A 12,341-nucleotide genomic window follows, 5' to 3' on the forward strand; every position below is an offset into this window, starting at 1 on the left:
AAGACAAAATGTTCACTAAGTTTAGAAAAATTTCATAAATATTCAAAAAAGTTCATCAATCTCAAAAAAAGTTCACAGAATTAAAAAAAAGGTCAACCGGCGCCTAGATGGGCCGGCCCATTTACGCCTGTGGCGCCAAATAGGAAATGCCCCTGGACCCTGTATGGACGATTTTTTTTTTTGAGAAACGTAATGGACAAAATAACTGGGCCTAATCTCATAGAAATTCCGCTTGTAACCCAACTCAGCACACCATGTCCGCCTAAATACTCTGTCAAGTCGGCCTGAAGCCCGAACGGTTAATCCGGGGAAGTAAGAAATTGGGTGGGGGGAGTTATTTTATTTCGTTTACCCTTTTTTTACCTGTGGGTATCGCGAGCACGCCGCCCACCTCCCGCATCTCTCCCCCTCACGTCGCAAACCCTGTGTCGCCACCACCGCCTCCTCCTCTCGCGGCGACCCCCCACCAGCCCGCCCCCCCCTCCCCCGGTCGGCGCCGCCCTGGTCTCCTGCCCGCCGCGGCCCCGTCGACGCACGCCCTCCCGCCGCCTCCGCCGCCTCCGCCGCATCCTCCTGCCTCCGCCGAGACATCTGCGGGTGCTCCTTCCCGCGCCGCCGTCTTCGACACCCGCCGATGCCACCGCGGTGCCTCGTCGAGAAGGGTAATTCGCTCTCGCATCCCCTCCGTTTCAAAGATCGGCTCCATTCCTCTTATTCCGGGATTTGAATCGTTGGGCGCCCAGATACATGCGCCTATATAGGAAATAGAAATCTAAACTCCGTCGCGGGTCTCCTGAAGGATCCTTATGCTTTCAGAGTGGATCCTATGGGCGCATTAATTCGTGGCCTGAGTTCGTCCTACCACGGGAGTTTTTCATAGGCATTGAAGCGGGTCGTTAGGGTTTTGATGGTACAAATAATTAACGGTACCGATTCCAGTACGCCAATGCCATCCCTCTGTGCCATTAATGTACGTATAAACAATACGCTACAGTCCTCATGTGTTTCTGCCATAGCGATATTCAGTAATTTTTTTGGGAGTGCGTTGTACTCATATGATTCATGTTAACTTGATTGCTCCCATGCATTTCAATTTTTTTGCTTCATGGTGTATTTGCGTATTTTATCCAAAGGGACATCTGCTGTGTCTTGGTATCAGTCTCAGTATCATTGTCATATCTCTAGTCTTGAATTCCTGTGGCTAAGAAGTTGTATGTAGTATGTACTGCAAACTGTTGCATAATAGCCTATTACGTTTCTTATTTAAAATGTTAAGTACTCCCTCCGTCCCATAATATAAGAGCGTTAGTGTCAAAAACGCTCTTATATTATGGGATGGAGGGAGTAGCTGATTGCAAAACCAAGATTTGTTTAGTACACGAGTGCAAACGCTTTGTGTTTACTGGCAAGAAATTTGCTTGGTGAAACAAATGGAACTGCAAGTCTTTATGCATATAGTCAATAAAGTGGTAACTTTACATATGACCATAAAGCTGAACTTTAATCATTTTATTACCATATTCTGTTTAAGATGGAGCTCCATTATCTGTTCAGTAAGTTTATTTTTGTTTGTTCTGCCATACATTTGTTTTCATATGAAATTTCTACATTCCTAAACCGCACTTTTGTTTCTAGGTGTTGAATAAGTCATAAGTGTTTATGGACTTCAAGCCAGTAGAGGATTTTTCCTGCACTGCTTATCCTGCTTTATTTCACAGTGGATTGGCAGATCAGAACTTATCAAAGAAATGCTGATGGATCCACCTGTTATGCAAGCGGATTGCCAATTACAGAATGACGTGGAGAAAATGTCATCTATTTCTTATGATAGGAAACATACCTTATCACGTAATGACCACGGGTGGCAAGCCTCCGATGTTCATCAGAATGCCGCAATAAGTTGTAACCCTGTTGAAGTTAACAATTCTTCTGGCTCGAGCACAGATGAGAAAGTAGATGGTTCCTCTGAAAAGTCTTCTGTTAGCTTGGATGGTTTCTCAGAGGTGAACTTTTTTGTACCACATAAAGAAAAGAACGTCCAGGATGCTTACTTCAATGATGTAAGGTTTCAATTGAATGCAAGCTTGGAAAATAATGGCTCCCCAGGGGATGCCAACTGCAGCAAACACTGCATCAGTAAGAAGGATTTACATCATTCCCAGGAGGAGATGTGTTCACCGTCCAATATAGTAACTGGACTTAGGTCATGCCAGTCAAATGGAGATGTCCTTCCTTCCAAAGGCAAGAAAATGACAGAAGTACAACTCACATATAACATCAATGTTGATGCAGAAAGTAAGGAATTTGGGACTGACATTGCAAGTAAGGGAGTCGGGACTGACTTGGTAAACAAGGAAGTCGGCAACGATATGGCAGGATCTCATGATGCCCAAAAGGAGTTGCCGTGCCCACTTCAAGGTCTATCAGAAAGATCATGCGATGGGTTAGTAAGTAAAATATTTTCTCAGGAAGAGAATGAGACATCTGTCTCACCTAAAAACGGCATGGATATGCTTGTTCATAACAACAGTTGTAATGGCAATACTAATGATGTTGGCGAAGAGATGGATACAAGAAGTATCGAAGAAGAAGATCATGCCGTGGCACTTTGGGTAAAGGTATGTCTATTTAGGACTAGGTGATTGTGGCTGTGAACGTCGTTGTATTAGTTCTTGATATTGAAATTATATGTCAAGTTGTGAACTTATACAATGAGAAACTAGCCCTGGAAAAGTCGTGGTTGTTCAATGTATACGCTAGATGTCTTGGAGTAGGCGCCAAATTCACCATGCTTTTCGGAACTCCACCTCCTAATTATTTCAACTTACACCCCTATTCTCTGACCATCTATATGAGAGATACATCTAGATCTATCCCATCTAAATTTTCTTGAAGAATTGTGGTATGTTCTTTGATTCCTACTTAAATGTTCCTATTTCGTACTAGATGCATCTATAAATGTATAAACTATACAAAGACATTTCTTTTCCTTTTACAATTTTTTAGTATGATCCCTATACACTATACAGAAAACAGGTCTTTATTTGTGGCCTTATCTAAGATCTGTGATAGATAATTTGCCTTCAAGTTTCTAAACATAGTGTAAATATTTTGTTCTGTTTACTCCATCCATTAGTTTATTATGACTGGACCATTCAAGTTACCAATGGGGTTTCCTGAATTGAAGCAAAACTATATATTGATCGCAAAAAATGCAAATGAGGTGATTTTTATCTGACTATTCAGAACACCACGGAACCCAAGCTCTTTGATTTCCCTGGTGGCTATGTCGAGTACTTTCTATTTTTTTGCATGTTAACCGCTTCCTGCATCTCTAATGGCTCCACCCTGAACTATCATTTTTCTTCTTCATTTGAAAACAGTGGAGAGGAAAATGGCGAACAGGAATTCGATGCTGTAGGGTGGACTGTCCTTTGTCCACTCTCAAGGCAAAACCAACTATTGACAGGAAGACCTATATTGTTGTTTTCTTTCCACAAACAAGGACTTATTCTTGGGTGGACATGCTACTAGTCCTTCCAATTGATGAATATCCTGTGCCACTTGTGAATGGAACTCATCGCAAATGGCGAAAGATGGTGAAGGATTTGAGTGTTCCTCGACGATTCATCATGCAGAAGCTTGCTATCTCAATGCTAAACTTTAGCGATGAACTTCACACTGAGGTATGCTCTTCCCTTGCAGTATTTGTATTCATGTGGTATCATTGCTCTTGATACTGTTTATATGTTGAATAGGCCATAATTGAGAATGCTCGGAAGGCAACAGCTTGGAAAGAATTTGCTCGGGAAGCATCATGCTGTGGAGATTACACTGATCTTGGGAAGATGCTTGTCAAACTTAAAAAGGTAAATCCAAGGACCTTATTCCATATGCATATGTCACGGTGCCTTGTGCTAATTTTCACCTAGCGAGTTTCATACTCTTGTCATATTCTCCTATGTTTTTTTTCTTGAGGCAATTACCTAAGCATTTTCCTTCTCATTTTTACTCATCGTGCAATGGAAAGATCTCTGTAATTGTTATATTTGTATATCCGTTCACCACCTTATGTGTGTACGCATCACCTACAGTATTTTGGTACTTTGTTTCCCAAGGCATTTTATATGGTAAATAACTTAGTGTGTTCTCCTGGTAAGTGACACTAATTGTTGTGTGCCTTATTCCTCTCTTTGATAGGATCCAAAATGTTCCTATCGTGGTTCTAGTGTAATTGCCACAACTCTGTCAAGTCTTGAAAAATAGCTCTTCTATGCATCAGTTTTTGGCTATAACTTTGCAATATTTATACGAAAGGCTAAATCAGCATTATTAGCAGTTGATTTGGACACTGCTAAAGCCTGAAGGTTTCTTTCTATGCTTCAAAGTAATTGTAACGAAAGACATATTATACCTGGGAAGTTGCTCAAGGTCCATTGCAGCTATGGTCATATAGAAATAAGATAGATAAACATAGTTTTTTATTGCATGAGGTCAATACATCATTATCGGTGTTGTATTTTTTTTTTAAAAGCACAGCTGAGCAGCATGTTGTTCATTATGTCCATCTATGCTTCACCCCACATTCACTGCTGATGCTGCAAAAATAATATAAATGCTTGAAGTAGCCTCTTCCTGGCGTTTCTTGGCATTATTTCACCTTTTCTTTGCGAGGAAGCATTGGTTCACCTTAGTTGTTTGATTTCAGATGATTCTTCCAGACTACACAAGCTCTCATTGGCTCCAAAATTCTTCTGACTTGTGGGGCCAGAAGTGTAATATTGCTCATGATGCTGAGACTGTTGAAATTCTTGCCGAGGTAATGTGGAATCCGTTCGCCTTTAGGTCACATTTTTTGGAGTGTGATTAAGTTTGTATGAAATATTGTCATGCAGTTTTTTCAGTTTGCGATCAGGTTGCATGCTTACAAAACCTCAATTTACTTGTTTTCTTATGTTCATTATCGTTTCAGTAGAACTTAAATAAATATTTTAATATGATTGTACGGATAACAGTATGTATACGGTGTTAACCTTGTTCTTGAGTTACGGTTACTTTTTGGAGAGCGTGTTCTGTATTTAAGAGTTGACTATCAATAAGCTCGTGAGTTCCTTGCGCAAGCTGCATAAATTTGGATGGAAAGATTGTAAATAATCATTTCTATGGTCTAGCTAGCCCAGTTCTACTCTCACAATATAGGCTGCTTCTGTGGGTTATAGTTAAACTTCCTCCCGTGTATTCAGCTGCAATATTTATGGTGGTGTCCATGTGTCAGCTGTTTGGGCTTCACTTGTGTGAACATCGAAGATTTTCAAGTCGCAAATACAGCTGACTCACCACTGGACGCCTAGCCATCCAGTTTGCCGTGATTCACCACTTCTAGTCTTTACCCCATCCCACGGCAGGAACCAAGCCTGGCAAATTGTAAACCATTGTATCCATGATCATTTCTTGCCAACCAGAAGATACCTTGGCAACTGTTACCTTGTTAGATTTAGCCTTGTTAGATTTAGTGGATGAAATGGTATTTGAAATACATGTCATGAGCTTTTTGAGCCAATTTGTACTTGTACTCCAGTTTCATGTCTATATCCATCTGATCTTATATATTACATTTAAGATTGATAAACCCAGTAGGAAGTGTACTCTCGTGTACATAATTTAACAGGGGTATGCATGGCATTACTCTTGTTAATGACTACTTTGTTTTCATGTTATTCCCTAGAGCTCAGTAATTTGTTTGGATTAGTTAATTTTCACCATCCCAGCCCAGCCCAGTAATTTGTTTGGATTAGCTAATTTTCATCATCCCAGCCTAGCTCAGTAATTTGTTTGGATTAGCTAATTTTCATCATCCCAGCCCAGTATGGAAACACTAAATCTGAAACAGTTAATGAGAAATGACATGCATACCCCTGTTAAATGGCATGCTTCAACCATTTCTTCCGGGGCATTAAATTAGGGGTAGAGAGCGGAAACATCACATAAAATATACTCGTTTGCATTGAATCAGAGGAAGTATTGTGTTGATTGTGTGTTAACATGTAGAAATGCCTGCTCTTTCCAAAATGAAGTAGATCACCTCTTACTGAATAGGCTATGCTAATAAAAGAAAAGAAGGCTGTTAAATTTCATGCTTTAACTTGAGCTCTGTGCAGCATCAAGTTTGTCAATGATGTCATTGCTGTTACACTATTAAAGTCTCTTTGCAGCAAAAATATAGGCCTCTGTTGTTGCTTTACCAATAAAAATCGCAAATCAGAAATTTAAGATTTAGGCGTATATCGATTACTCCCTTTGTTAGATTTGGCATATGCTACTATTTCTTAGGCTTGTTAAAACTTGGCCAACCTTGTTAATTCTTTCCTTTTAACGCAGGAACTTAGGCAGTCTGTTCTTTGGGACAAGGTCGATGAGTTGTGGAATGCACCAATGCAGCCTGAATTAGTACCAGAGTGGAAAACATGGAAACAAGAAGTCATGAAACAGTTCTTTTCATCACATGCTGTAGGTAATACGGGCAACTTTGATCAAAGCAATAGCTATGATGATCCAGGTATGGATCAACAAGCTCGCAGAAAGCGTCCCAAACTTGAAGTGCGCAGAGGAGAACCACATTTTTCTCACGCGAATGATGCTAACTGCAGCATTCTCAGTGAGGGCCTGAACGGTAATAACTTCCCTAGTAGACCTATCACTGATGGACATATGGAAGTGTTAGCATCAGTGGATCAGAATAACACTGGCACCTTCCTCAGTAATTCTGCCCCCCATGAGATTGCAGAATCAGGCCGCATCAACCCAGCTTTACAGAATGCCAGACATGAGTTTGATTCCTTGAAGAATTCTCGGCAGTGTTCTGCATACATAGAAACAAAAGGAAGACAGTGCGGCAGGTGGGCTAATGATGGTGATATTTATTGCTGTGTGCATCAAAGCATGCATGACCGTTATTCTAGGGAGGACAGGGGACTTAGTGGTGATGCTTTAGTCTGTAGTGGTATGACTAATTTGGGTAGACAATGCAAGCATCGAGCCCAGCATGGTTCTATTTTCTGCAAAAAACACCGTTCCCAGACAAGCCTGGATACTGTAAGCTCTGATAATTTATTCAGTTCATCTGGGGGTCTCCATAAAAGGGAAGAGTCTCCAAAAGGAATGGAAAAGAATTCCAACTCAAGTGCAATATGCATTGTGGATGCAGAAAGGGCCAGTAGTTCCCAAGTTCCTCTTCAAATGCAATTGACCTCGACCATGGCTGCAGAGATTTCAGGTGATAAAGCTTGTGGATTGGAGAACCCTGATATGTTCTACCCCATGTCAACTTCCATGGCAAAAGCTAATTCAGATACTGATCTTTGCATTGGAATTCTTTCTCATGACAATATTGTTGAATGCCAGGATTATGCTAAGCGACACACTCTTTACTGCGAGAAGCACCTTCCAAAGTTCCTTAAACGTGCCAGGAACGGAAAGAGTCGACTCATATCTAAAGATGTTTTTATCAATCTATTGAAGGGCTGTGCATCAAGGCAAGAAAAAATATGTTTACACCGGGCATGTGAGTTTCTTTATTGGTTCTTGAGAAACAACTTCTCTCGTCAACAATCTGGTCTTGGTAATGACTATATGCCTCAGATTCTAGCTGAAGTGTCCAAGGATACTGATGTTGGAGAATTTTTGTTAAAGTTGATCTCTAGTGAAAGAGAAAAACTCACAAATCTTTGGGGCTTTGGTACAAATGGATCTCAGCAAATAAATCCTGATAACCAAGAGGGATCTATGATAGTGTTGCAAGAAGAGAAAACTAATCATTCAGCTGGTTTAAAGTGCAAAATATGTGCCCAGGAGTTCTCTGATGATCAGTGTCTCGCGTTACATTGGACAGAAGTTCACCGAAAGGAGACCCGATGGCTGTTCAGAGGGTATTCTTGTGCTGTTTGCATGGATCCATTTACCAACAGAAAAGTTCTTGAAAAACATGTACAAGAAAAACATGGTGCTCAATATCTCCAATATTCGATTCTCTTCCGATGCATGTCATGTGACAGCAACTTCTTGAACATGGATCTGCTATGGCAACATATTGTTTCAGATCATGCCCACGAGTTCGGGCTTCTTGATGCCCCACAACGACCTAAAGGTCAATCTGTAAGAACAGAAGGGACAAGTTTCAAGGCCCTCTATGATAACCATGACCTTGGGAAGGATGATGGCTCACAAAAGTTGACCTGTAGACTATGTGGGTTGAGATTCGATCTACTGGCAGATCTTGGCCGCCACAATCAAGTTGCCCATATGGACCAAGGTACGGTTGGCCACATTCCACCAGGACGTGGGAAGTATCAACTTAACCGTGGTCGACACTACTATTCTGCATTCAAGAAAAACCTACGACCATCAGGTTCATTAAAGAAGAGGAGTAGCTCAGGGGTTGAGAAACATTTTGATATTTCAAGCTCTGATCTATCTATGATAACATCGCAAGTTGCGGAACCTGAAACAGCTAACCTTGGTAAGTTAGTGGATTTCCAATGCTCAGATGTGGCTCAAACTTTATTTTCAAAGATTCAAAAGACAAGACCCCATCCAAGTAACCTTGATATTTTATCCGTGGCCCGTTCTGTATGCTGTAAGACAAGTCTTCTTGCAGCATTGGAAGTGAAATATGGAACAATGCCTGAAAACATATTTGTGAAAGCTGCAAAGCTTTGTAGTGACATTGGCATCCCAATCAATTGGCATCAAGAGGAATTCACTTGTCCTAAGGGATGCAAATCTGGATATGCTTTAAATACCCTGCCGCCTTTACAGCTTACCCATGTTGATTTCCCCACAGTAGCTTCTGTGATGAATCCTCCAGAAAATGATGGAACGTGGGGCATGGAAGAATACCATTATGTTCTTGATTCAGAGCACTTCATGTGGAAGCTTAAAAATGAGAGGGTTGTTCTTTGTGAAGATGTAAGCTTTGGCAGGGAGAAAGTTCCAATTGTCTGTGCAATTGATGTTGATGCAAAAGAATCTCTCCATATGAAACCTGAAGAATTATTGCAGCATTGCAGTTCTGTGCCATGGCAAGGTTTTCATTACGTCACAACTCGTTTGATGGATTCATCTCTTGTTGATTCAGAGGTACTCTTTTGGAACCAGTTGTCATCTTTAAATGGAAGCATATAAATTCCACAAAGGGGGCTTGGTCTTCTTCCTTTGTTTTCCTTCCCATCCATGTAAATTTGGTTTATTTATATTTATCTAATCAGTTTTCTAATAAATTATGTACCTGCAGAGTTACATGGTTGGCTGTGCGTGTTCTCATGCCCATTGCTCTCCTGAGAAATGTGATCATGTGAACCTCTTTGACAGTGTTTATGAGAACCTAGTGGATATGTATGCTATGCCAATGCATGGCAGATTTGCATACGATGAAAATGGCAAAACCATTTTGCAGGTACTAATTGTTGACATCGACACATATTTTATTATAGATGTAATGTAAGAGTTGAAAAAAAGCGCACTAAACAAGTAAACAACTGTCCGTAATATCGTGATTATTCTGCACTTAGCATGCCATTGATAGGGTGGTTGATATCATGATATGTGATCAGCAGGCAATGTAATTTGTTATCTTTACGAGTCTAGAAAGGCAATGTCGTTTGTTATCTTTGTGTCCGATAGCATGTCCATGTGTATATTTTCACGCACTCTTGTACAGTGTACCATCCACAATGATCATTCTGCATACCTATACTGCTTTAAAATGTCAAAGCAATCTCATCTGTGTCACATAAGGTTGTAATTGTGTCAAGACTCAAAGGCTTGCTTTTGTCCTCCAGGTCCACCATTTACTGTTTCTTACATCCATGGCGACTATTTTTTAACCATGAGAGCATATCATTATCGTCCCATGTGCTTTTTCGCGACTTAACTTATTTGATTCGTTTGAAACTTTCGGCAAATGTCAAATTTGATGTGCCTGACCCATGGCTTGAGGCCTGAACGATGTAGAGTTGCTCTGTGTGTCTGCGTGTAAATCTTGTTCCACTGAGTTCTTCTATTTAAAAAATGTCACATTTCCATCCTCTAGTATTATTTTCATCCCTGATATTGTATATAGTTTGATGCGTGTGCATGTTTTGTCGAATTGGCAGGAAGGATATCCGATATACGAGTGCAATTCGCTATGTACCTGTGATGCATCCTGTAAAAATAAAGTTTTGCAGCAAGGGCTGCTGGTTAAATTGGAACTCTTCAGAACTGACAATAAGGTGAAATACATGCAACCTGGCTTTCGTTTCACTGAACCCTGCTCAGTCCTTTGCTGTTATTATTAAACATGCTTCACAAGTCATACTGTAATGTTTTCGAATGCTTCAGGGTTGGGCTGTTCGAGCTACAGAACCTATTCCACAGGGTACTTTTGTGTGCGAGTATGTCGGGGAGGTTGTGAAGGATGATGAGACCATGAGAAACACAGAAAGGTCTGTTAATTCTTTCTCATGCCTTACTGTAGTTATCAGACGTACAGAAGTAGTGAACATGGGCATCATCGAAAATTTCATGTTTAGTTTGATATCCACTGTCTGGTACTTGATGATTATGATTACTCTTGTTCTCCAATCCTGAATCCAACCCAATTTGAATCCAATTGTTATTTTCATGTACAATTTTCGTCGTATGAATTCTCATCCTGCAAAAATCCGACCTCAATTGCAGAGCAATGTCATGCCATTTCCTATACTCTAGGAATTGTCGATGTTTTATGTTCTTGTGGAATCGTTTTTTTTTTCCTTATAGAAAACTGACAAGAAAGTACCTGAATTCCAGTGAGTCAAAAAGTGGGTGCAGCTACCTTCTTGATATCGCTTCGCATATTGATCGGGAAAGAGTTAAGACTTTAGGGACTACGCCATACATGATTGATGCTACAAGATATGGGAATGTCTCCCGCTTTATTAATCATAGGTAATTGGACTATTTTATATGTATTTTAGGAGCATCTATACCACTGGAGCAAACTAATTCTGAAGCAATGCTCATTTGTGTGTTTCTTCATGACAGTTGTTCGCCTAACCTTAGTGCCCGCTTAGTTCTGGTGGAAAGCAAAGATTGCCAACTTGCTCATGTTGGATTGTTTGCCAGTCAAGATGTAAGAATATTTTAGCTGTACTAGTTCAACATAAACAGCAGTAAAATCTATACTTATTTTGTTTTTGCTAATTGTTGCTACTGTTTTTCTCCAGATTGCTGTTGGAGAAGAATTGTCCTTTGATTATCGACGGAAGCTGCAATCCGGTGATGGCTGTCCCTGCCATTGTGGAGCTCAGAATTGCCGAGGCCGTGTTTATTGAGTTTGCAGGGTGAAAAAATAAAAGGGAATGATCCATTGCTTGTAGCGCATCTTCAGAAGCTCGTAGAATGGTGATCACTTGGCAACTATTAACATTGTTTTTCCTAGAGCTTGAATGCAGAGGCAGGATCCTCATTCTTGATGCAACCAATTGAGTGCAGGGGTGGGGTCTCATTCTGCATGCCGCCAGCAAGTAGTGTTTGTGATATAGGATTCTCACAGCAGTGACACTAGGTACACCATAGCATTGATTTTAGTCATGGCAACATCATGCTTAACTGACGATTTATTAGAAGCAGCCCGAAATTAGAGTGATTCAGGCGTCATTTTCGTAGGCGAGAATTCAGCGTCTTTGTAAAATATGTTCATTCAATTTTTACTGCTCTTGAGCTCCCATCATCGAAGTTGAAGCAAAGAGTCTGTACTTGTTAGTGAGACTGTTGGTCATGGAGTTTTGCTTATGTTGGGGTGCCTGTTTTCGGAAATTGTTATGCACTGTAATTATGGATTTGTTGACCTGGAAAGAAGGAAATCAATTTGCAATCGTTCTTAATTATGGAGTATATCTGATCCGTGATTCTGATCCATGATTCTCAAATGAAAAAAAATGAAAAATAAAATCTGATCGGTAGGTCAATGTGTCGTCCCAAATACGATTGCCTTGTAGTCAGACGTGACAACTGGGACCAGTGCTGTGGAATGTGGCTACGGGACGCTGTGCCTTTCGTTGGATGCATCTTCCGAACCACATGATCAAAATACATGGTTAATAACTTGGTGGTGTATACGGAGTTCTTTTTGCCCTCTGGCAACAGCATAGCACCGGCGAGAACGGATACCTCTGGATATTCATTCATGTGTCGGACGGACAAGTTTTCCGCAAGTTTTCCGCGCGGGACAGGGATGGTAGCAGAGAATGTGACGGGGAATGAAGGGAGGGGAGAAAGCGGCCGGGTGATTCCCATTGACCACCTTTCTCCTAGCAACGGAT

At 40.8% G+C, this 12,341-nt stretch overlaps 1 protein-coding gene across 1 annotated transcript; it reads left to right on the forward strand.

The window, feature by feature from the left end:
* Positions 1-508: 508 nt before the first annotated feature.
* Positions 509-11,903, forward strand: LOC119323338 (histone-lysine N-methyltransferase SUVR5-like). Its single transcript, XM_037596966.1, has 12 exons — positions 509-662; positions 1,636-2,618; positions 3,384-3,686; positions 3,759-3,869; positions 4,709-4,819; positions 6,379-9,135; positions 9,290-9,451; positions 10,152-10,268; positions 10,378-10,481; positions 10,828-10,965; positions 11,062-11,149; positions 11,244-11,903. The coding sequence occupies exons 2-12, from the start codon at positions 1,749-1,751 to the stop codon at positions 11,349-11,351; spliced, it is 4,869 nt and encodes a 1,622-aa protein (XP_037452863.1). The 5' UTR covers positions 509-662; positions 1,636-1,748; the 3' UTR covers positions 11,352-11,903.
* Positions 11,904-12,341: the final 438 nt, after the last annotated feature.

The sequence above is a fragment of the Triticum dicoccoides genome, chromosome 6B (genome assembly GCF_002162155.2).
Source record: "Triticum dicoccoides isolate Atlit2015 ecotype Zavitan chromosome 6B, WEW_v2.0, whole genome shotgun sequence".
In the NCBI taxonomy this organism is placed as follows: Eukaryota; Viridiplantae; Streptophyta; class Magnoliopsida; order Poales; family Poaceae; genus Triticum; species Triticum dicoccoides.